Source organism: Pocillopora verrucosa, chromosome 11 (assembly GCF_036669915.1).
Source record: "Pocillopora verrucosa isolate sample1 chromosome 11, ASM3666991v2, whole genome shotgun sequence".
In the NCBI taxonomy this organism is placed as follows: Eukaryota; Metazoa; Cnidaria; class Anthozoa; order Scleractinia; family Pocilloporidae; genus Pocillopora; species Pocillopora verrucosa.
In genome coordinates, this window is record NC_089322.1 from 6976594 (window position 1) to 7001461 (window position 24868).

General features: G+C 37.9%; 4 protein-coding genes and 1 non-coding gene across 5 annotated transcripts; 3 read left to right on the forward strand and 2 right to left on the reverse strand.

The window, feature by feature from the left end:
- Window positions 1-3: 3 nt before the first annotated feature.
- LOC131783661 (translocon-associated protein subunit delta-like) lies at window positions 4-4624 on the forward strand. Its single transcript, XM_059100426.2, has 6 exons — window positions 4-122; window positions 512-630; window positions 1444-1518; window positions 2714-2803; window positions 3629-3691; window positions 4422-4624. Exons 1-6 carry the CDS (start codon window positions 11-13, stop codon window positions 4530-4532), a joined length of 570 nt encoding a protein of 189 aa, XP_058956409.2. The 5' UTR covers window positions 4-10; the 3' UTR covers window positions 4533-4624.
- Window positions 3806-3880, forward strand: LOC131784029 (small nucleolar RNA SNORD61). Its single transcript, XR_009340176.1, has one exon. It is a non-coding gene; the product is annotated as a small nucleolar RNA SNORD61 (small nucleolar RNA).
- Window positions 4625-4768: 144 nt separating the features above from the next.
- Window positions 4769-14023, reverse strand: LOC131783651 (N-fatty-acyl-amino acid synthase/hydrolase PM20D1.2). The gene is made up of 12 exons (XM_059100414.2): window positions 13757-14023; window positions 12470-12702; window positions 11536-11622; window positions 10493-10626; window positions 9637-9756; window positions 9075-9153; window positions 8251-8312; window positions 7718-7796; window positions 7205-7276; window positions 6857-6970; window positions 6317-6368; window positions 4769-6068 (listed from the first exon to the last, which is right to left on the reverse strand). Exons 1-12 carry the CDS (start codon window positions 14016-14018, stop codon window positions 5842-5844), a joined length of 1521 nt encoding a protein of 506 aa, XP_058956397.2. The 5' UTR covers window positions 14019-14023; the 3' UTR covers window positions 4769-5841.
- A 1447-nt stretch (window positions 14024-15470) lies between these two features.
- On the reverse strand, window positions 15471-17691 carry LOC131783840 (galanin receptor 2b-like). Its single transcript, XM_059100619.2, has one exon. It carries the CDS (start codon window positions 17591-17593, stop codon window positions 15800-15802), a length of 1794 nt encoding a protein of 597 aa, XP_058956602.1. The 5' UTR covers window positions 17594-17691; the 3' UTR covers window positions 15471-15799.
- A 4468-nt stretch (window positions 17692-22159) lies between these two features.
- LOC131783806 (neuropeptide FF receptor 2-like) lies at window positions 22160-24589 on the forward strand. Its single transcript, XM_059100579.2, has one exon. The coding sequence runs from the start codon at window positions 22607-22609 to the stop codon at window positions 23900-23902; it is 1296 nt and encodes a 431-aa protein (XP_058956562.1). The 5' UTR covers window positions 22160-22606; the 3' UTR covers window positions 23903-24589.
- Window positions 24590-24868: the final 279 nt, after the last annotated feature.

The window sequence follows — 24868 nt, forward strand, 5'->3', positions numbered from 1 at the left end:
CAGCTAAAGAATGCCACGTGATGTTCTTAGTTCGTTCTCTTCGAGCGTGGACGGGACCAACATGGCTGCCCTGTTCTTTGTTCTCGCCGTTTTAGCTGTTTCTGCGCCTCTGAAGTCATCTGGTAAGCTGAAAATAACTTTAATTGAACGTTAAATCTAAAGTGTAGGGTAATTATAAAGTTAAAAGTCTCCATCGGGAAGTTAATGTGAGAAATTTTCAGCACTTTTTTTCGCCACACGAGGCAGGACTCTATTGGTCAATCTACTTTGACCTTTTCTAGAGTGTTTTTTGCTTTTCAAACTTCCTAATTTTTATCAGACGCTGTACAATTATTGATTGACACATTTAGCCGTCTACATCGTTTTGTAACATTCAGCGACGTGTTACTGTATTTGATGAAGGCGAGCACAACCTCCAGAATAAAATTGAAGTAACAGTATGGATGAAATGCCTTGAGTGTGTCACGAAATGTCTTCTTAACGTTGATTTCACTTTGTGGTTTTGAATTAGGTGATGCTTGCGTAGGAGCTAGGCCAACCACAGACATTTATACCACAAGGAACATTTTGCTGTCATCAGAGAGTGTGTTCATTGTTGAATTTTCCCTCAAATGTGACAATGGTGCAAAGGTGCGGTATATTTGCGGATGGGTGAAGTAGTCTGTAGTTTGATGGTCTTATTTTTATGCTGTCTGAAAAATTTCCATTTCCATGATATGAGTACCAGAGAGAAAAATACAATTCAAGAAACTACTGGATAGTTCTGCTCAGATACAACTGTAGCTGAGAGAGAGTTTACTTTAAATATAGAACGATATTTTGTAGAATTTAAGAAGTTGCCCAAGACTCCTTTGTTTTTGTTAAACCATTTTCTTTGATTAGTGAAGAAGGGAAAGGCCCTTGCACAACCCCATGCTAAATTTGTATACACTTAGAATTACAAGGAAAAAGGAAATGATCACTGACTAATGAAGCTCTTGACTGTTAAACAAATTCTCCTTGTCAGCACTTCACATGTTCCTCAAATGTATGAAGAACAGAATATGTTTACTGATGTAAGGGTGTAGAGGGTTTATTTGCATAACTGGAACAAATTGCTCATTTGTGCACTATGAAGAACATTAAATTATGATTGGTTATTGTGATTGCCATAGATGCATGCTAACTTTTTCAACATGGAACATAAAAGCATACCAATAAAAAATGGTGCAATGCTTACAAGATAAGGAAACTCCTAATATATTTCTTAAGACATTTATGATATATGTAAATCAACCACTATATTGTTCATTGTTAAACTTTTCAAATTGCTGAAAAGTCTTGGGAATCATTGCATGACTTCAGTGGCTCACTTGAGATTTTTTGGTGAGCAAACTGAACAGTTTTGCTCTTTAAATGCAGGTAAAGGAATTTATTCTTTCATATGTTTTATTATGTAAACAGGATGTGAATCTGTATGCTGAAGTGAATGGAAAAGTTATGCCAGTTACAAGATCGACTGATGATGCAAAATACCAGGTTTGTAATTATTTGTAGCTGATTTTAGAAAGATCAATGTGAACTTGGCAGGGAATAATTCCTATGTACCTCACACAGGCTGATTGGTTAGGTCTAAGTAAACAGCAAATGCATTTACTTTTCAACTCAGAACAGCTGATGAGATAAAACTGTGCTTCAAGAGTTTAATTTCTCATAATTTTCAATTTACTGGCATTGAAAGGAATAAACTACCGTGTAGTTTTTCAGTTGTGGTATATTCTAAAATGATAATGAACCCCAGTGTCAGTGAAAGTGGTACATACTGTATCTACCTTGCTGCCTTATGGCTTAGTAAAAATCAACTACTTTTCACCTCCACATCAGTAAATAAATATAAAATGTTCTTCCCCATGGATGGAAAACTAGTCCATCACAAGTTACCCTGGGCATTATCAGGCTTCTCTAAAAGTTACAGAGTTAGCTGCCCCTATTCAAACTCCTGGGTGAAGGGAGGGATCATCAGAGTGAAGTGTCTTATCCAAGAATGCAGGACAAGATTTAGCCAGGTTGCAAGGCCAGATCTCTTGACATTAAGTCCAGGGTGCCAGCCTTTTGACAAGTGGGTCTTCCAAATTGTTGGCTCAGTGGCATATTTGACCCTTAATACACTAACATTGGTATGCATATTCTCCATACTGTTCTCTATACATTTCCTTGGGTACTGACAAGGAGAATTAGTTAAACAATGAACAGCTTCTATAGTCAGTGATCATGTCTTTTATCCTCAACCTTAATATTTGATTCAGGGGAGATATTGTAATGAGAAATCATATGTTAGTCACTCTTAGGTATTATAGGGTTAAATGAAATCCAAGGAGCTAACATGGAGTTCTTCCATCTCATGACACCCTGTTTCAATTCCCAGCTGTTAAAATCTTGAGGATTGAATCTTCTCCTGGTTCTCATCTTTTCTTTCTTTATAGCAACTAATATGCCAAATTCCATGGTAACCCAGAATCAGTGAAGCTAGAAACCATGCCTTGAGTATTTCTTTGTTCAATAATTGTCCCAAAGACATGAATGATGAATGTGAATCAGCTACCCTGAGTGTACAAAGTACATATGATTACACTATTACATGTTCTGATATGTCTTTGGATAACTCAATGTTGAACTTTTTTTTTTTAGTACCTGAATGACGCACCAACTTGCTTTTTGTTATTTTTATTATTAGGTCAGCTGGGCAGAGGAGCACAAGGAGGCTAAAGCTGGTGTCTACAAATTGAGTTTCTATGATGATGAGGGATATGCAGCCTATAGAAAGGTACACTGGTCAAATTAAGGGTGGTTTAATATTGGGAAACAATTTGGTCATTTTAATACATCTTTGTGGTCCCCACCTCCCCCCCCCATACTGCACCCAACTAGTTTGTTATAAACCTTTTTATTTATTGCAAGGACATACTGTTGGTATGGATGATTTTGAACCAGTTTGAGTCATTTCAAGTAATTTTGGATAACAATGTCTAAAACCCACTGTTCTGATTGTCAGCTATCCCCTCTAGCTGCTACACATCCTTGTAAATTAGTTATAAGAAATTGTCCTATTATCAAGGTAACAACTTCTCCATGATAAGTTGAGTATTCTCACTACATGTTTTCTGGATACTGTTTGGATATTCTAAGGAGAAGTTATGTGTTAATCACTCCACTCTGGAGTGGCAAAGAACTCTTGATCTTATCACAGAAAAAAAATTGTCTCTGCAACCTGTTTGCTGTTAAAATATCTGCTAAGAAAATTTTATTCCTTCTAAGTCTTGTCCTTGGTGGAGACGAGGGAGGGAGTGTATCAAAACTCCTTTGTTCTACCTCTGTTTTTTCTTGTCCTTCTTGTTAACTATGTTAAATTTATAAGGAGAAGGATTCAAACTCAACTTGCAGATGTTGAGCATTTCAAAGGGCTGTCCAGTAAATGATGACTTGTATAATTATCTGTCAATCCAATGAGAAAGATGATTACAAAATATACCGGAAGTCTGATATATGTGACTTGCTCTTTGATAATCAGAATAATCAGAAACAAATGATAGGATTTTAATATATTTAGGATGGTACAAACATGTTCTCATCTACCACAATTTGCTTTTAGGCACAGAGAAGTGGTACACCAAGTGAGGCCAAGGCCTTGTTCTCCATCGATGTTAATCATCGGGTGAGGAATGCTTCCACATCCATTGTTTTTATTCCATTTTATGACATTTCTCTCTTTTAGTTACTCCTAAGAAACAATTGATTTTCTAGATGAGTGTCTAACTTCCCAAAGACCTTTGTGATGAACACAATCGCTACCATGATGCAAAATCATGATTAGACTCTTTATCCTCTAAGAAGTTCTGAGATGTCTTTGGGAAGGTGTACACTGGGCTCTTTGGGTTTTTGTATCATGAAAATTTTGCCAAACTTTCCAGTTGAATACCTACAATCTTCTCCATCCATTTTTAACTCATGGTATGATGGTGGTCATTCCATGAGGATTAAGTAGCAACCTAAAATTCACTTACTCACTCACTTGCACTATTCTGATCTGTTAGACCATAAATTTATGATTTGAACATGGATGAAATTCATTAAGGCCTGCCTCCCTAACTAGGTTTGGTTCTCTCCCCAAAGTCATACCATTGTCTTCTGTATATCTATCTGGTGGGGAGGGACAGGTTCAGAAATGTTATTTGATCTACATGATCTACATACTTGTCATATTTACTTGTTTTCCCAACCCATCCAACCAATGGTTTTTGATGACCCTCATGTAGAGTGTAACCTTACTTTTGGCAGAAAGTAACTCAAGTTATGGAGGCCTGGCACCCCAGCAGGTTGATTCTAACTTTCTCTTACTGTTATGTTTCCTAAAGGTTAATTCAAAGTTGATTTGTTGTTTTTAGGGAGCTGGCCGTGAAGGACTCTATGTACAAACAGAGTTTATTGCCGTTGTAGCAGCTTTATTGATTTGGTGGAGTGCCAACAATGTTAAAAGTAAACTGCAGGAATCCTAGGCTAGCTCAATTGGTTTAAAATTTTTAACTTTATCCACAACTGTAAAACACTTTTTCTTTGTATTTAATAAAATTGGATACAAAAACAAGAACTTTGAGTAATGATGCTGAATTTTAAATAAATTGCGGTTAAGCAAGTCTTGATTGTGAATTTCAAGGCAACCACTTACTGATTTACAGAGTTTGCAGATACTGTGCAGTCATTAATATAATTACAAATAGAAAGCGTAAATATAAGTGATCTGATTCTTCACAAAATATATTAAGAATAAAAATCCATTTTACTGTTATAGGGTTAAATAACTGTTTCTCTTACATACTGAAATGCTATTAGCATTATTAACATTATTATTATTATTTCTACTATTGTTATTATAATAATTTAATAATAAACAATTATTGGCCTTAGTAGAGGTGAATATTTACACAGCCGTGTAGCAGCAAGGTAAATATCCACTACTTTCGCCAACACTGAGGTGAATAATTGTTTTAGTATATACCAAACAAATTTTAAAATAATAAGGTGCAATCAACTGAGTTGAAAATGTAAATTAGCCACCATAAAGAGTTTAAAGGCTGACGTTTTGAGTGTTAGCCCTTCATCAGAGCAATTGGCGAAAGGCTAATGCCTTTAAAGTCTTTACAGTGGTCAATTTATGCTTTTATCTCGCTTGATTAGACTAAATTACCCTGTTATACTCTCCCACCAATGCAGCACCACAATTCCTTTAAAAACGTACCCCCCTTAATCAAAATAATTAGTCAATATACCAGAAAAATGGCCAGAAATAAATATCTCTTCAGTGTAATAGAGATGAATTATACACGCAAATCATTTCTGAACCAGCCAGCCAATGAGCATGCACAAAAAGGACACCTGAGTGGGATATGCTTATTAAAAATATCTACAATCATTAAAGTAGGGGCTCATTACCTGTGTCTTGGCTTTGATTGGTGCCGTCAGACGCTAAAACAGGAGCCAAGAGAAACAGCTATGGCAGTTGCCTCTCCCTGATCTACTGAGATGAGAGTTTCATCCCATAGCTACATGAACACTAGTCCAATAGATGTTCCTGAAACCACCTTACAAAAAATACTTTATGGGTGGTACTCAACATAATTAATTATGGTAAGAAAACTTGTAGGACGTTGTACCTGCAGATAAAATATTTTCGCGATAAATATCAAAACATTCTTTAAAAATTTGAATTTTTTTTTCGGTTAACGAAGTCAGATTTAGCATCAGCATGGATTCGCTTCGTGTTCCAGAAGCTTCCTGAAGTCTTCGGAAGTCATCTTTCCTCGCTTGTTATAGTTCGGTGTGTTCAGTATCTGTGTCTAAACTTGCTGCATCTGCATTAATCATCACGTGATAGAAGTAATTTATTGTCTTTTCATAATTCTTGACTCCAATTCTTTCATTAAACCCATGGATTCGTTTGGCGTCCTCGGGTGTCAAAACTGATGGCATAAATCTGTAGACGGCATCTGTGAGCTCTAGATAATACTTGGTATCTGTGTTTGCTATCATAAGTCCTGAAAAGAAATCCAACGGGGAAAAGAGTTCTTAATACCTTGAACTAAAAAGCTTAGGGTTGTTAACAACACATATAGGGGAGGAGGGGGTCGTTTGTCCCTCCCCACCCTGGACGAATAACTATTCATCTATATTCATCTTTTTCTCAAATTTCTCCATCAGTTTGTTTATTTTTTTTCCAAAACAATAAATAAATTGCCAAAACTACTAGGATACCCTGTGTAAGATTTGTATTTCAGGCGCTTACCTGGCGATACGCCAACTTCTGGGAAAACTTGCCGCACGCTTTGAGAAATAACCTGTGAGGAACACAAATTAAAAAATAAATAAATGAAAGAAAACAATTTTACATGAATGAATGTATGCATCTCTGACAAAAAATTAATTTGTTGAATTAGCTTTAAAGATCAAAGTAGATCTTTACATCGTTAGCCAAGGCAAGGAATCAATGTCTCTATCGGAACAACTGCACACCTACCCTTCCCTCAACCCGACAACAGTCGAGGGTTAGGGGAGGGTTATTGCTGGATTTGGGGGAGGGGTAGGTGCACAACAGTTAAGATACTGACTTTGATCCAATAGTCAAAGTACAACAAACTACTTACAGGTCACATTTCGACAGGGTCCACAAACAGCCAAATAAAACGTAACCAACATCAAATAGACACCCTCCCCTCCCCGAACTTGTTTCCTTAAAGCGCCCCTCCTCCCCCCGCCCCACCATGAACTCTATTTCCGAGAGTTTCTTGCAATAATCCTGTTTTGTTCATTGTTTTGTTTTTTATACCTGGAATCCAAATGAATGTTTATCCCAGCTAGAGACGGGTGAGGGCTTTGCTGACTGCATTACACGAATGCTAACACGATCATCGTTAATACAGCGACGGTCATGCTCCAGAACCTACACAAGAGAACAAAACTTTATTTATTTTTTCCCTGTTATGTTTTGAACTTTTTTCTTTAAGTTAATCTGTGTTTTACTTTAAGCGTACTTCCCCTTGTCTGATTGGTTGAGAAAGTAGCGCGAGTTTTCTACACCAATCACAGAGCGAAGCAAGAAAAACAAAACAATCCCGGAATACTTGCCACACTCAACTTAAGGTTGCTGTAAATAAGCAGAGCGATGTGTCCTCACCTCTTCAATCGTGTTACTCGGATGAACCCGATGGTTTACAGTGACTCTTGCAGAGGAGGGTATCACGTTGGCCTATTTGGTGGTGAAAAGAGAAAGAATGAAAGATAAAAGATATGATATCATATTTTTCTTGGTTGCACGCCTATATTGATTATTTTATTCGCCGACCTATCTCAATATCTACCACACATGATGCTTTGATATTTGATCCCGGTATGATGCACATGAAAGCTTTGTGCAGGGTCAAGCAACCTCATTCCCAAGGTCCTCTCTCTTCCTCCTTCGTGAAAGGACCTTGGTGGCAGCTGGTCACGTAACTATGCAAAGAACGCCGCAGGGATGGTGGGTGCTCGACTTAATTTAGTCACTAGTGCAATTAAATTCTATCGTTTGGAGGGACAAATCGCGAGTGCTTTATGCAGCTGGTACTGACAAAAATTTTACACATGAGCCTCTCCCTCGATTTCAAAACATCAAAACGTTGACATTGTTCAAAATAATTTTAACACAAACCTTGACTCCGGCGTTAAACTGAGTTACAGCAGTTGTTGTCCGAAGGAAAGCATTTGTTGTAGGTTTCTTCTCAAGGATTCTATATGGAAAGAACAACTTTTACATCAGGTGAGAAAACGTTCCTTGGAGTCTTCCCAAATTCGAACTACCCTCAGCTTTTCTCACTGAAACGGGTGGCATGTTGAAAAATCACAAGTCTCGCAAAATTATCATCTAATCTAAAAATCTCGTCAGCTTTTGCAATAAGTATTTAAGTATCGTATTTCTTTGAAATTTCCCGAGTGTAGCATTTCTGCGTACATCTAGTGTACCTTGGTAGGGAGTTCTCGTTGTTAGTGGCGAAATTCTGAGCACATTGTGGTTTGAAAAACCGATAAAAATTGTAATCTAGTGCTTTTATAAAATATCCATGTTTTACTGGTACAATTCAACCAATCAGGGCGCTCGTAGTATCTCACTTATTATATAATAATTTGTCCCACGTTCGTGGCAGATCGATTGGCATGGGTAGCTATTTTTGATATGTAACAAACCTGACAACAATTGGGCTGAAAAGCCACAGGTTTGCCAAGATAGCCCTCAGATAGACTGGAACCTGGGAAATAAAGATACCTTATTAGCAACTTGCTTGTTAGAACTTTTCGGTGTAACACTCAAAGTTTATGAAAATATAACATACGCGGACAAATATCCAAATTTGGTATAACTACTCAGGTGATTATAGAGATGTGCGCATTCTGATTGGTCGAGGATTGCGCCATAGCTTGCTATAACCACCTTGCGTGAGGTGATTATAGCAGGTGCGCTTAATTTCAAAATGACTGCCTCGCGTCATGCCAATTAAATAAACCCGTAAAACTGCATGTTCATCTTGACAATAAATATTGCCTATTTATAGTCAAAGGTAGCCTCGTGTACCTTTTTGTACCACTGTAATATTAGTTGGTATGCGACATCGGGAAATACAAGGATTTGTGTAGGAAAACAGCTCCATTTAAACAGCTCCATTTATGAACAAAAGAACGTCCTGGTCTCAATAAACCCAAAACCCCCTTCAATCAGTGTTTTTTTGGTCGCCAGTGTGGTTATCAAGTCAAAATGTGACGATTCAGTTTTTTTTTTCAATTTTAGCTCCCCAGACTAGATTAATGTGAATCGGCTTCAAAACAACCCTGAAACGCACTACAGTGCGTATTTTCCAAATCAAATCACAAAACATTTTTTTTTTGTTTGTCAAGACAACCGTTTTTCGTAAACGAATCCTTTTGTTGCTGCTGTTGCGCAAAAGTATCACCGATGTACCTGTACATCGAGATTGGGGTACCTTTGGTATACTACGCCTTTCAGTTGGCTTTACCTGAGGGGCAAAATTTTCAAACATTTCCCTTACTGGACCAGTGGAATCAAATACAGCAGGAATGGGACAGGTCTCTAATCTATGAAAAAAAAATGGAATGGGGTTATTCAAGAGGGTAAGACAATCAGAAATTGGAGAGAGAGACGAAAGGGAAGGATGAAGAGCCAAGAACCTAATGAATGAAAACAATGGAAGAGGTAGACTGAATAAACAAATGAACGCAAGGGAAAAACTAACCAAGAAACAAACGAGGTCGTCCGAGGGGGCGAACGAACGACGGAACGAGTGAACGAACAAGAAAGCGAACGAGCGAACGAACGAATGAACGGGGGCGAGCGCACGAATGAATGTCGACGAACGAGATGATAACCGAAACGTGCAAAGAAACGAACAGACAGAAGGACAATCGCACGCACGTTTGCACGCACGCACGCACGGATGGACCAAAACAGAAGAAACGAAAAGAAGGATTGGAAAACGGATAAAAAGAATGAAAAGTTGGAAAGCGACCAAAGCAGTTAACAACGAAAGTTATTACGAATTTACAATGCCAAAGACTTACTTTGCAACAGCATTTGACAGGATTCCAATACTGCTCTCCCTAGGTGGCATTGACGAATGCCCAGCTGAAGTTTGCACACTTAGTTCTAGCGTTATGTAGCCTTTTTCTGCTACTCCAATTCTATAGACAAAATAATACTCACGATCACAGATCCAATATATATTGTTACCGCCTTGTTGCCTCTTACGATGCTAATAATCAACCCTTTCACTCCCAAGATCTCATTAGTAATTCTCCTTACTATATGCCATACAATTCTTATGATGTTAGCTAAGAGAATTTGGTATTGGATCAACTAAATATCTCCTTATCGTTATTTCCTTTTTATTCTCATCACTTGTCTGCTTGATATTGTATTGATATCGTAAGGAGAACTTCACTCTTGGTCACTCATAAGATTTGAGGAGGTTACAGGTACAAATCATTCTCTGCCTCCTTTTTAGTCAGAACTAATAACAGCTTTGAACTATGAGCAAAAAGCAAGAAACATTGGTGGCAACTGCAGAGCATAAGGATCATTTTCTTCTTTGTTCATTTATTCTTTTTTTCCTCAGCTGGGGAGTTTCTGGGAATGAGGCAAAATAAACCCAATTACAGCAAATGATAAAGTGGAGACCCATGCAAAGAAGGGACCATTCTCTCTTGACCCCACCCCACATTTCTCACCCCTTACACTCCACTCAGGGTGTGGCTCGCCCTTAAAACAGGAAAGATGACACCCATTCTGCAGGCTACAAAATCAGTGACAAATATTTCAATTTCTTTTACACTGACGGGAAGTGCCTTCCACCATAACTATTCTAAAACTATGGTATATATTGAGTTGAAAAAAAAAACAGGTTTTTGTCTTACTCACAAAGCATATGACTTCTTTAGACCTGGAAAAGCATCTTTAACAATGACTGTTCCCTCATCGACTAAAAATTCCAGCTTCACTCCTTGAGATTTTAAATATGCTGCAATTTGCTTTGCTCCATCGATTCCTAGGACCTTTTTGAAAAATCAACTATCCACATAAGCAAACAAGAAAAGACAGCAACAACCTCCTTACCAAGCTCTCTCTTTTTCCTGTACCTCTCCACCCCTCTCTCTGTCTTACCCTAACAGTGGGGGGAGGGGGAAGGGGGAGAAGAGAGAGAGAGAGAGAAAGGGGGGGGGTGGGAAGGAAAAGACCCTTTGAAAGTGGTTGGGAGTCTTAGTTCATAATCTTCAAATGAGTTAGTATGATGTACTGCCATATCACAAATGAGCACAGCGTGACATGGGATGGGTGTGATATGACATTTTGTGACATGAGGTAACATAACATGAAATGGCACTTCTCAACATGACTTGTCAAAAGAGACATGACATTTTGACATGTGATGTGACATCAATACACAACATGTCATGACATTGATGTGACATGATTAAAGTGACATCATATTTGATATCAAACCACACTAAAAGTCATCAGATTTGTAACGTGACATGACGACATAAAATGATTTTAAAAATAGCATGTTTGAACTGTCTTGACATGAGTGAGTGCCATTGATAAGAGATTAAAGAGTTTTAAAATAAGCAGGGTTGTAATCAAAAACTGGTAGCTGGCTGTCAGACCATATTCTACCAACCACTTTGAGAATTGTGATCAACAACAGAAAATAAGTATTTTTTAACTGAGTCTATCATCAATTTACTGCAAAAAAGAGTTACTCAAATATTTCCCAGAATGCTATAGATCATGTCTCAGAAAATTTCTAATTTTAAAATTTTTTCCAAGGGAACACAAAACATGCCATACAAGCAAAATTCAATTCCACCACCTACTAAGATCATAAATCTATTTCAATTTCTATTGATAACTCCACGAAAAACCAAAATGCAATCAGAATAAATCATTTTACATCAACTCACCTCTTCATCATGTCCAAAAGCTAAGAAAAAGCTGCGCTGTGGTTGGTGGCCTTGTTTGAGAAGAAATTTGAGAGCCTCCAGGGAGCCCTACATAGGATGAAAAACACCAATGATTTACATTAAATTGCTAAGTTGGAATTAGCACCTAACTTAGTATGAGGTTTGTAAAACTGTACTAAAATTTTATTCAAACAGAGCAAATCAGCCAAACTCTGCAGGTAATAGTAAGGATAAAAGAGCTTATAATGTGAATTAACCCTTTGACTCCCATGAGTGACCAAGACAGAATTTCTCCTTACAATATCAACACAATGTCAACCAGATAAGTGATGAGAGTAAAGAAAAATATGAATTTGGGGATAATAAGTTGATCCAATGCTAAATTCTCTGAACTAACATTATAATAATTGTATGGCTGGGAGTAAGGAGAATTACAAATTTGATGTGGGAGTTAAATGGTTAAAATAAAAAACCAGTAATGCTCATGATAAGGGTAACCATAATGAAAGAAAGTGGGTCAAAAATAATTAGTTTCACACAGTTACTGTGCAAACAACTAAAATGTGACCTCTTCACTGACCTTCACAAGAAGGATAACTAACATTTCAAAATTATCTCCTTGCTGACAATGATAATGATGACATTTGTCTTTCGCTGAAAAAAGATGCCAATGACTTCCTGTACAACTGGGAGTTATGAGTGTGAAGATGGCTGAAAGTCAAATCCTTGCTCAAAACAGTTGCAATGCAGACACAGGATTGCTCGAAGTGGGCAATTCTGTGTCTGCATTGAACAATAAAAATGAAGCCAACTGCTGGCAATCAATGTAGATATCATTGATTGCATTTCCTGTTTTTTATGAGATTTTATAAGATATTTTTGATAATCCTTAAACTAAGAACTCCTTTATAAAACGAAAGCACTTCCAAAGTACCATGACTCCATTTTTGTGATCCAAAGTTCCTCTTCCCCAGAAGTACCCATCTTGAACACGCCCTTCAAAGGGGGGTACTTCCCATGATTCATTGGTGGCAGGTACTACATCAAAGTGACCAGCAATCAGATAGGGCTTTAGCAATGGGTTACTTCCTTTTACGGAAACAAGCAAACTGTAGTTTCCAATAATTTTGTGTTCAACAAAGGAATGGCTAAACACATCTGAAAACTCTGCAAGAAATAGATGAGTCAAATAATTCCTTGCCATCCAATTTGTGTTGTACTTATCTTCTCATAAATTTTCTGAGCTACCATAGGTCAGCATACATCCACTAAATTCAAGCATCAAACTAATAAATCTATTTTTTTTTTCACTTTAGAAAAGTTGGGCCACTTGAATTTAACCATTGCTAAAACATTTCTATTTAGGAAACCTTTTAGTTTGTTTCAATAGTTCTAATGTTTATTGCCTTTGAATACTTTAATTTTAATTAATATAGAACTTGAACTCATGTAAAGCGCTTCTGATTATTGTTTACAGTTTTAGCACTATATAAATTCCTTATCAATATCATTATCATTATCCTTATTAAGGATGACATTAATCGTAAATTAAATAGTTTTCACATAAACACTTATTAATTTCAAGTATTGTTCCATTTTGCATGTCTTCCCAAATAATAGTATGTTCTATTTCTGTATCTAAGAAGAAAAAACTCCCAGCCTTTCTTTGACAAACTTGCTGAACAATACCACACACAAACTAAAAATGTCAGATCATTACCCGTCTCCATTATGCACGACAGTTCTGGATTAAATTTAGAGGGCAATAGGCAACGCAAACTTGCAGACTGTCAGATCATTTTTCACCCCAGTTACTTTACGAACTGTGATCAAAGACAGTAAAAAAGAACTTTTTAACTGATTCTAATATAAACGTGTCCCTAAGCATATTTCAATTCAGCCACCTTCTCAGTTCAGATCATACCCCTATTACGATTTCTCTGACATCCCTGCATAATAGCTGAGGATTATAAAAACATCTTTTTGCACCATGAAATGGGACAGGAGAGAATCACTTCTGAGTAACACTTAAATTCAATTCCGCTATTACGTACCAGCTGTTTTTGAATTTACAGTTCAAAGCTTATGAAAACTAAGACCAATTAATACACTGCAATATTTATATATATCCTTGAAATCAGCTAAAATTTGAAAGGTCTGCCCTAATAGAGTGAGAAAAAAAGCAGAAAATCATCATAAATCTTGCCTATGCAATCCTCACCTCTCAGAATAAACTGAAGGAAATTGTGTAACTCTTCTCGATTGTAATTTCCAACATTCCAGGAAACCGTTTGGATAGAAAGCGCAGTTTGAAACCTTCTCTTCACGTCCTCGTCTACATTGATATAATCTAGATCACTTGGTTTGCATGGGTAGGCAGCTGTTGGCTGATGAGAATACATCACAGTTCTTGTGATAATTATTAAAACGACTGTGAAAAAGGCTGTCAGAGAAAGGTATGAAAGTTCGCGAACACCCGCCATGTTTGAAATCCTCTTCACGTTAAGAGCCAGGCGTCCCTGTTCAGTCACGCAAATTTACTAGAGCCTAGTTTCGCGAAAAAATGGAAGGGGTAGACTGGTGAAGAGACAAGCGCGGGGAACGAAACGTGAACCGCCTCGCCACCACTCTGCCATTGCTGTCCCATTTTGAAAAAGTATTTAACAATGCTGTATGATTTGATTCTCAAAAAGTCGTTGCAAAGAAAATGAAAAAGAAAAAAGTTTGTGAGCCATCGAGGATCCTAAAAAATGACATTAATTTCAAAACAGACCACAATTTTCTAAAGATCCCCACTCATTGGCAGTCAATTTTCCACAGTCCTCCCTTTATACTCTGTAAAAGACGAATGATCCCCCTCTGTTCCCCTGAAAACCAAGTGACACCCACCCCCCCCAAAAAAACCTCCCACCCCTCCCTACAGCGATAAATAATGGCTGTCTTCTTAGGCCGGAGTTAAGAACCTTTAACTATGACGGCGGTGGCAACGAGGTCATGGTTAATCAAAAGATCTAATTTCTTAGCCGACCACTGCAAAATAACAACATGAAATCATCAAAATTTGCATAACCTGAGAAAAGAAACCCCAACGGCAAATTATTTAAGTTTCCATTTGGAACTCATATGGGACGCTGCTCTCTACGTTAAGCTGAGATTAAACACATCTGGATGGTAAACACGTCAAGCAATTTGCGAAATTCTTACAAAAAAATACATCTTCATTTTTTAATCGATGTCTCTCTTGGCGTTACCGTCCTACCTACTAAATGTCCTTATTAAGATTATAAGTGATTTATGACTCAAAGCAAGAAGCTTCTTTTCAATCAACAAACATGTAAAATGATCTTCATCTTGCCTGCAAATTCTTCATATATAATTTCTGCTATATAGGGTGTATCCCTCAAAGTGATATGTGCCAGGTAGGATCTCTATCTGATTGTGGTAACAACACATCTCGCGGGGAGAACGCGCAGGGCACACCGACTTTAGAACAACATCCGCGTCTCGTGTGTTGGTGTTTCGATTTTCTAGTGTTACTTTGTTTTTCGTGTGATATGTTGCATAGACTGGAAAAGCAAACAATATTGATCTAAATTTGTTTGATAGCAAGAGAAGACGATAGAACTTCGGATGAGTTCTCGTGGAAGTTAATTTAATGGAACTCATGGCGTAAGAAGAGGCAGTTCCAATCTTTTACCTATAACTTTCACAAATGCGTCACAGCCAAAACTTAGAACGTACAGGCGACTTTTATTTCACATTTAAATTGTCTGTTCAGTTTTCAACAGTTATCAACAAATCTTATAACTTGAATCACCTGCAATCACTTACAAACGAAAGCACTTAAACTACTTTGTCTGAAATGCCTTTCTATAGTTTTTTTCGCTAAATATAGTATTATTCATATCTAAAAATATTCAAAATTATCCATATAGTTTAGTCTACATGTTTGCATCGACCATCGAAGAACACGATAAAGAAAGAAAATAACAGAAAGAGCGATTGTCTTAGGGGATGGTTTCGCGTATCAAGTTGACTTCGAAGCCCCGGGGTCTCGTGATAAATTATTCTGAACGAGCAGGATTGGCGACGCGCCGCTGAGAATAACTCAAACAAAAATAAGCTCCCTATTAAAGATTAAAACATTTAAAGGGCTGTGGCAAATTAAAATGGTGCCGCATTTGCTGATTTCGAACTCTTCTGCACGCAACAATCAGCGGTAAATTGGTTAAATTCATTTACGCTAAGACAGATGGCAACCAAATTAACATCGGGTTTCTTTCAATGCAGCTAAGTTTAAAAGCGACGATGAAAATTTGAAGTAAATCGATGGCAAATCTCGATGATTTAAAAACGTTTCCTTTCTGCAATCGCCGCCGCTGTCATTTTTCATGTTGTCAAACGAGCATTTAATTTCTAAGGATGATACTTTATCAGATATGGGCTGCGAGTTTTCTTTCTCCGCTAAATCGATTGATTCGATCGTCTCGTCAATCATTTCGTTTGGGAAAAATGTCAAACCGTCAGTCGCAATTTGTGTAGTCTCTAGAATGGTATGCTCGCTTAAGGGTCGTGCGCTCGGTAGCTCTACTGTACCTAATCGTCTGATTCTGACGATTCCATGTTCTTGAGCTGAATCAAATGAAGATTCCTCGCCACTCTTTGACAGTCTAGGTTGCGAAGGCGACATAATAAATCTAAAAGAATCGTCAAGTTGAACTGACCCGGGTATTTTCCTCTTTGTCATTCCTAATAAGGTCTTGTCCGGGCCGTGGGCAAATTCCTCGCTATGAAAAGAAATCTTCCTTGACGTTTTTTTAGGGGAACTCTCTGGACTGTTCGAAATTGTGGGCTTGAAAAGCCTCTGATTCTCCTTGAGTTCCATAGGACTGTCTTTGTCACTTTTTGATCGGCTCAATTTTCGCCAAACAAAAGAAAAAGATTCGTTAATAGAACTGATCTTTCTTAAGTGACTTTCACTTTTATCCAGAGAGTCGTCAAATAACCCATCCTGTTTACGTTTCCATACGCTAGTAAATATTCGTTTGAACCCTCTTTTGAAATCCCTACTGAACATCCAGTAGATAACGGGGTTGAAGATACTGTTGGTGTAGGTGAACATTCTACAGATGATTCCGACTATTGGTGAGTGATCTTGGTCCTGTCCGTTCCCGAAATCTGACCAAAGCCAGAAAATCTCGTTGGGCAACCTGCAAGTGGCGAAGACTATCACAACCGTCACGAACATTTTGGTTGCTCGAATGTTCTGACCAGCTTTGCCGACCAAGATGTTGTGTCTCTGACCTAGTGTCACTCGGCTGGCTTTACGCTGGAAATCGGGAGAGATCTCCATTTTGCGGTTGTTTAAGTTTCCATCTACGGCCACTCGACTGGGACGTTGTTGAACTTTCTCAAAGATACTTGCACTAGCGCGCAAGTTGCATAAAGTCATAGTGTACATCACGCTCATGAACGCCAAGGGAATTCCATACTGACCAATAAAAAGCACCAACGTGTACACCTGCCTGTAGGAAAACAGCGGCCACGTTTCCTCGCAAAACTTAGTGGACTCTTCCCCAACCAAATCCAGGTAATAGATGTACGGCAGTACAAACAGCAGAGCCACTAAATGCATCATCGCTATGGAATATTTTACTTGCCTCGAGCTGAGTCTTTGTTTAAAAGGATGCATGATGACTCGATAACGATCCAGCGAGATGATGGCCAGTGTCAGAGATGCAGAAATGGTCGATAACGTCGCAAGTGGCCAAAGAGTTTTGCAAAGGACTCTTCCAAAGGGCCAGATGTAGCCTTTTTCCTCCAGTGCCAGATCAAATGGAATGCTTGCGAGAGGGGTTATTAAATCGCAAACTGCAAGGTTGAGAATGAGCAGATTTGATGGAATCCTCATTCGCTTGGTCTTGCAGATGACGATCATCACCAGAGTATTCCCAAGAAGACACAAAAGAAGAATTACAGAGTACACTGTGATTTTGAAAACCTTAAACGGAAGAGCTTCCTTGTTACTATCTTCTGTTAAATTTACGTTGGCCGCCATTTTTCAAATAACAATATCCAGTAATTTCTTTGTGGATCCAAGTCACGTACCTGTTGTAAGCTTTTCCGAATTCCAGTATTTGCTTACAGGTGAAGAAAGCTCGGAATTCTATTGTGCACGATTTGATCTGCGTGACGAGAAAGCTTTGCGTCCATAAGTGTCTCGCTGATCACGCGAGACAAACAACTTTAAACAGGAAGTGGAAGATGTGATACATGCGGAGGAGATGGCGCTTCTGCGATCAGCCTAAAGCGTGGAAGAAGAAAACACATTGATAAAAGATTGAATGCATCTTGTTTTGACAGAGATTTATTATCATTGTCGAGGGCAAGTACCACGATGATAAGATATGAGTATGACGTTTAGAGCACTGGTGATTAGCGACACGATACAAAGCATTTGATTTGCTCTTGGGAAGACTTTAGTCTCAGCTCACAGCGGGACAAACTCATTTTCAAGATAGCAACATGTTTTACATGTGGCTGGGATGAAAAGGTTACAACTGAGGGCTTTTCTCGTGCTTCGTGTGTAATCTAGATACTTCAGTCGAACAGTCCCGTGTCATTTACAAGTACGTACTTCATGCCCTCTCGAGTGGTGCATGCCTTCTTCAAATAAAGATTTGTATCTTGAATAGTCTATCGAATGAAATATGTTCTCCAGGTCATATTTGTTTTTTTAATAGCTGGATCATTTAACGGGCCATGCTCAGTGACTCAATTTCATCTGTTTTCTAAATAATGCATATCAAATATAGCTAACTGAATTTTTTTTGTTTTTAAAGTTGGTAAAAAAGATTGATATGCGCTACTTGTCTTTCGTTGATGCTTGTTATGTCTATTTCATGAGCTGTGGATATCTTGTCGCCTTAAGTAGTTAAATTTACATTTAACAACTCGTTAGAAAATTGTCTTTTCAGTGATCTTAGAAATACGACTTTGCAACCATAGGGCTTTGCTCGAAATTATCTTTTCAGGATTCGTTCTAAATCCCAAAAGCAAAAACCGGAATACTGACCTGCAAATAAGATATTTTTCGTAACCTTCCATCAGCTTCAGTGTCAGTGCTAATCCGTTTGCTCTATTTTTGTTTTCGCCAGTTGAAAGAAATGATAGTCTATTTTTATGGCAATATATCAAAACAAAATTAGGCGACGTTTGGCCATGGATGGCGGGCAAACAGGCTTTTGCGGAATGAATGCCATTCAAAGATAACATTGTCGGTGTGAATTGACACAAATCAAGCCCCAAACCTTAGAAAAAGGGGAAAAATAGACTGTAGAACCGTAGGAAGTATGGAGGAGATGGAAATCAGCCCAAGCGCCCGAGAAACAACTAACAAGGTATCTCGCTAATACAACTATGTAAACACATCAGTTGAAAAGAAGATACTCTTTGGTTTTTCATGGAAATATTTTTATTTCAGGAGAAACGATTGAAAACCATAAAACAGCTGCCGTTTAAAGTGTCAAAAAAAACAGAAAAAAAAAAACGTGAACCGAGTGCTAATGAAACTTCTTGCTAATCCTTTTATGACGATTTGTTCAGTAGAGCACGACATTTACACCTTGACATCAGTGTTCAAATTCTCCTTAATGTTCTCTATACATTTCCCGGGGTGCTGACAAGGAGAACTTGTGCACATTCGCCATTCTGTTTTCTACACACATGATAAATTTCTTTCCTTCACTACTGAAAACAAAATCTACGGTTAAACTTTTTTTTGTCCAACTAACGGTTTCAATTTGTCAATTGTTAGGTCTAACGCTTTTCGCCGTTTTTAGGCCAACAGTTAACCCTATGGAGACCCTCCGCGAGCCAAAGATAATTCCTGGATAGCCTGAAAATTTCAAGGCGAGGATTTTCTAATCAAATTACGAGGGAAAAATAACCCAAATAAATAGATAAATAATGAAAAGATAGATAAATTCTAGGATAGATTAGACACATTTTCTTTATTTTAACATTCTGGCTTTCGTCACTACCATCATTTAGTCAGATTGCCTTAGTGAAATCAGGCTTTTGCTGATAAAAGCTATAACGAAAGTTCCTTAATAGCTATTTCATAATTAATGTGTAAGGTTTGATAATCAGAAAAAAGGCTTCCTCCGTTGTTGTATTTATGAAAAACGGTGTTAAAAGTCACGTTCTGCGACTCCATATACCTTATCGACTAGTTGCAAGATACAATCCCTGAGCGAAAGTTATCTTTGGCTACCGGTTAGATGCCTATCCGATAAACTCGTTGAGCTCTGCCGGACAAAAATAACTGCTCTCTGAGATTTTTTCCCCAAACAGCGATAAAAGCTCCTCATTTATTTGCCATTATCTTGATAATATCCGGTATGCAAAGATCTTAAATGGGCATCAGATGGAACTTGTTTAAATTTTTGGCAACCCTTAAAGAAAGATTTGACCAACGAAAAAAGGAAAGGGAATAGTCGTGAAAAAACGTTTCTGTGAGTATTTCCATTCAACTGATTGTTTAAAGTTTTATCATACAGGAAGTAACAACATTCTTTCCTTAAAAAAAATCGGTAACAAAAAAGAAAAGAAATCGCTAGAGAAAAGAAAAAAAGGGGAAAGTATAGACCGTTTGTAAGACTCCTACCCATCCCTTCCCTTTTTTTTAATCACTTGTGGAACAACCCCCCCCCCCCCCCCCCCTTGTCCACGTCTGGGTGGTCGAATCTCTCTCCAAGGCCGGCATCAGCGGCCAATTTCAAATATTTGTGACCAGAAACGTTAAAACCTTAAATGTTCCGTTAAAGCTCTCGAGAGCTGCACGTTTTAGTTCCAATCACTGCTTATTTTTCAAGAACTGGATTTAACAGAAAAACGCCGACCAACTCATTTTATTTTCTTTTTTTTTAATTAGTTACGGCATTTAGTTCTATTGTGCCGGCCGCTGTAATAATTAACACGCAAATTAGTTCGCATGAAGAATGCCACAAAGGAGGTTTTCTTCGTAGGTGATAAAAATATTTTAGCGATTTAAAAAAAATTGTATTACAAACAGATTGCACCTTGAAAGAGTAATTATTTAAAATATTTTTGCAGAAATTCTTTTCATAGTTCCATCATTTATTTTTCATCCAGGTTTGCAGATGCATCGGAACCGAGTGTTTCAATTTGGATCCGGGTAAAGCATATCATTCAATTGTTATCGAAAATTCACGCATTGTTACCTCATATATTTTTATTTATTCGTCTAGAGAGAAAAAACGGTTCTATTCCTGATAGAAGAGAAGGTAAGGAAAGAATAAATAAATAGAGCAAAAAATTTTTTTAACCAGGAACCTCTTTTTTTCAGAATAATTTTCTCAAAAATTAAGATAGTGAAATCTAGCCCGCTTTATTACATGGTATTCACACTAAGAATTCTCGGTCATACCTGCAAATTAGTCAATCGCTAAAAACCTTGGACAAATTTTTAGGATGAAATTTGAGTAACTCGCTGATGCGGTAGAAAATCTACTTAGACCACCCTTGCTAACTGAATTATTATTTTTTAAATAATAATAAATAACAATTTTGTACCTGCTTGGGCTACACTGGAATGGAAAGGAGATACTTCATCTGTTGCCTAGTTCCTTGTCGTTTTATTCGTAAATTAGAATCGGCGGTTGTAAGCATATCCATGGGTAAGGCATCAAGTGTTGCGGCTCTTCGCATTAAAGTTCGATTTTATTAGACAAGTTACCTTTAAGAGATACTAAAAAGATTATCGTTGTCTCGTTGTTATTGTCCCAGCTAAATCACGTGATTTCTGGTGCTTTTTTACAAGAACAAAGTGTTTCCGGCAAAACCTGACTTATTTTGCGCAACAAATTTGTTCTTAACAATTTTTTTTTTCGCCCCGCTCCCAATGTATGGTTTCTTAACTCAATTGATAGTATCTGGGAGCCCGCTGAAGCCTGAATTTTTAAAGCATTTTTTGATGCAATTGCATAAAATGCAGCCCTTTGCGGGAATCATTGCTTTTCCTTTATGCTCGTTCTTTCTTTCTCTTTTTAGCTGTCTTGCATCCAAGGTAGAAAAAAGCCGCTAATCGCAATCTTCTCTCGCTTTGACCGTCAAATCCATTTATCACCTTATTCTTAGGCGTTAAAGCGCAAAAGGATTAAAACTCCTTTCCAAGGGTACGCTACCTAAAAAAATCAACGTCGCTTTGCACGCGAGGACTCATAGATCAGATCATAGATTTAATTCAACATTAAAACATTGCAGTATTTTTTTTTTAAAAGAATTGTGGTTTGGAAGACCATTTATGTTAGTAAAATACCGGCCAAATTAACTATTTAGCTCAGAGGCCAATACGATGTCTTCTATCAAGATTATAAACGTACTTATCAACAAAACATTTCAATTAAATTTTTCCGTAGATCGCTGGTTTGATTTCGCGTAAATCCGTCTCATCTGTAGCCCTTATGTTTCTCCATTTTATTGTCACAACGCTGGTGAAAAAGGTTGGAAGTATAACCCGTTAAATTCACCTGTAGTTCCTCTGTAGCCACGCGAAAAAATTGTAAATTATTGAATAGTTTTTTCGCTTTCTTGGCGAAGATCTCTGATATTTTCACACGATACTCCGCATTAATTTTCTACATGTCACTCTCGCCCTCCTCGGAGTTGTACATTCACACAATTTCCGTCGCGATAACGGCAGCGGGTTATTACGTTCGAAGCCCTGAGGCCCTGTTAGGAATTTCAAGATCTTATGCGCGGATGGACTGCTGTAGATGACGATCAGTCCTCATCGAAGGAAAACACGGATTTCAAGGACATGTAACAACTTACACTCAAATTATTAGCTCTGTGTCGTGACGAATTCAGCAGTGCAATAAGAACAGACGTTACAGACGGGTAGAAGTTTGTTTATCAAGCTAATACAATTTAAAGAAGCCGGGTGAATGATTTTACCGCGGCAGCTCGCTCTCATCAAACAGGATAAAATACGTTGACATCTCCAAAGCTTATACTTCGTAGCAAAGACACAATTTTTGTCGAAAAGATGAATTCTAACACAACATTTAATGCAAAGGACACAACGCCTTTTCCGTTCTATTCCAGCCAGCTGAATGATGTCACTGATGCGTTGAATGAGAGCTATGCAAACGTTTCTACAGACAACCCAGATACGGTGCAGTCACTCGACTTCTGGATCGTAAAGATTGTGCTTTACGGCGTTATTCTGCTAGGAAGCTCTATAGGGAACAGCCTTGTTATTTATATCATCGTCAGTAACGTCCGAATGAGGACAGGATCCAACTATTTGATAATGAACTTGGCGCTGTGTGATTTTGTCACGCCGGTTTTCAGCATTCCTTTTGATTACTTTCTCGAAGAATATAACTACATCTGGATGTATGGCTCAGTTATGTGCAAACTTCTGTGGCCGTTGACAACCATGTCTTCTACGTCGGCTGCTTTAACCCTTGCAGCGATCTCGCTTGATCGCTATCGCGTGATAATGCATCCATTTCGACCTCGTTTGACGAAGTTTAAAATAAAATGCATTATTGTCGCAGTTTACGTGTTTTCACTATTGGTGGTAACTCCGTACTCGTACGTTCTCGATCTGAAAGGACACCAATGCCGTGAAATATGGCCTGATATCTCGTACAAGAAGTACTACACCCTGGGACTTTTCCATGTGCAATATTTCCTTCCTCTGATTTTTATGGTGTTCATGTATTCGCTTGCGCTGAAAAACTTGTACACTAGCGCAGACAAGACTAGCGGCCAGAAAGCCGAGCAGGAACCGGCTGCTGTCAGCCGAAAAGTCAGCCGGACATCAACGAACTCACGGCGATCATCAGTAGCCGAAACTGAGCCGAAACTGAAAAAGGTTTCGTCCACGGTGCGTCTGGTGCGCAAATTCTCTTCAACTGTCAGGAGAGGGAAGACAGAAGCAAACAAAAGAGCAACTAAGATGTTTATGGCCGTCGTAGGAGTTTTTACTATTTGTATGTTCCCCAATCAAGCACTTTGGCTATGGGCGGACTTCCATAATGAGGGACAGAACCCAAGGTTCTTAAACGCGGTTATAATCTGTTGGCTATTCACGTATGCTAATAGTGTCTGTAACCCAGTTATCTACGCTGTTTTTAGCCGGGACTTTCGTCGAGGCTTCAAAAGAGCTTTTCGAAAAGTGTTCTGTTTACACCGCCGCAAAAACCGACAGGTGTATAAAACAGACATGGTGGAAACTTTGACAACAGAATTGAAATGCGTAGCTTCTGGAGAGACAGAGAAACGAAAAAGAAAAAATGCTACTGTCCAACGACCTAAGCTTTATCTTCTGTGATCGTTAAATTAATGCGCAGAAGAAAATAAGTTTCAGAAATGATGTAATATATAAAGGTTTGCAAAGTAACTATAACGTCAGGAAAGAAAAGATCGCCTTACAGTAACGAACAAAATTATCCTTTGCTTTAAAAATAAAGCTTTTAGCTGCATTTTTCTTAAGAAAAAAAATGGCAAAAATATGTTTAAGACAAACTGCAATGAAACATTCGAAGATAAAAACTTTGGGCGTAGAGAAGATTAACTTTAGATAGACACTTGATTTGTGAACAAGGTTAAAACAGATGCTAAATTATAGTTGGCGACCAATGGCGAAATTTTTGTCCTAAAAAAGAAAAAACTAGACAGATTTCTGAAGCTATCAACTCTGATAGCTTTTTTTACTGTAAAACGAAACAACTATATACGGCTCCCCTTGTGGAAGATTTTGTGGATTAACAGAAGTTTCATGGTCTAGCAAACTTTTAGCAATGGGAAGATCTTAAAATTCTTATAAAACACTTAGATAGCGTGCTGGAATAGTACTTAAATTAGTAATTTGGAGGTTAATATCAATGGTATGTTGCACATAGAATGTCTAGTGTTACCTGGTATCAACTTGAGCAGCTTTATGTATCCAAGTGTCACTTGAGATTTCTCCGCAGCTGGTGAAGAAAATTTGTCTCATTAGTAAAGACTGAGGGATGAGTAATTGCATTTACATCCGACGATGTCTGTTCCATGTGGTATAATTTGTTTTTGTATTCCAAAAAGAAAGTTCTGTAATTCTGCATTCTGTCATGCACATGCACTCGTTAAAATAGACAGAAAGTCTGCTCTATGATTTATTTCACTTTTAAATTACGATCTGCTATTTCAGATCTTTGTCTACAGCCGGTAGATTAAAAAAAAAACCTAAAAAAAGCGAGTAGAAAATTCATACCTCGAATTATCATCATTTCTACTGTTGAGAAAATTAGTTAGATTC

Excerpts from the sequence above, each read along its gene's own strand:
- LOC131783661 (XM_059100426.2), top strand. The coding sequence starts at position 11 with ATGCCACGTGATGTTCTTAGTTCGTTCTCTTCGAGCGTGGACGGGACC. Across the intron at positions 1,519-2,713 it reads CTGATGATGCAAAATACCAG|GTCAGCTGGGCAGAGGAGCA; the intron begins GTTTGTAATTAT and ends TTTTATTATTAG. Across the intron at positions 3,692-4,421 it reads CCATCGATGTTAATCATCGG|GGAGCTGGCCGTGAAGGACT; the intron begins GTGAGGAATGCT and ends TGTTGTTTTTAG.
- LOC131783840 (XM_059100619.2), bottom strand. The coding sequence starts at position 17,593 with ATGGCGGCCAACGTAAATTTAACAGAAGATAGTAACAAGGAAGCTCTT.
- LOC131783806 (XM_059100579.2), top strand. The coding sequence starts at position 22,607 with ATGAATTCTAACACAACATTTAATGCAAAGGACACAACGCCTTTTCCG.
- LOC131783651 (XM_059100414.2), bottom strand. The coding sequence starts at position 14,018 with ATGGCGGGTGTTCGCGAACTTTCATACCTTTCTCTGACAGCCTTTTTC. Across the intron at positions 11,623-12,469 it reads ATCACAAAAATGGAGTCATG|GGCTCCCTGGAGGCTCTCAA; the intron begins GTACTTTGGAAG and ends CATCCTATGTAG. Across the intron at positions 6,971-7,204 it reads CGAGTAACACGATTGAAGAG|GTTCTGGAGCATGACCGTCG; the intron begins GTGAGGACACAT and ends TCTCTTGTGTAG.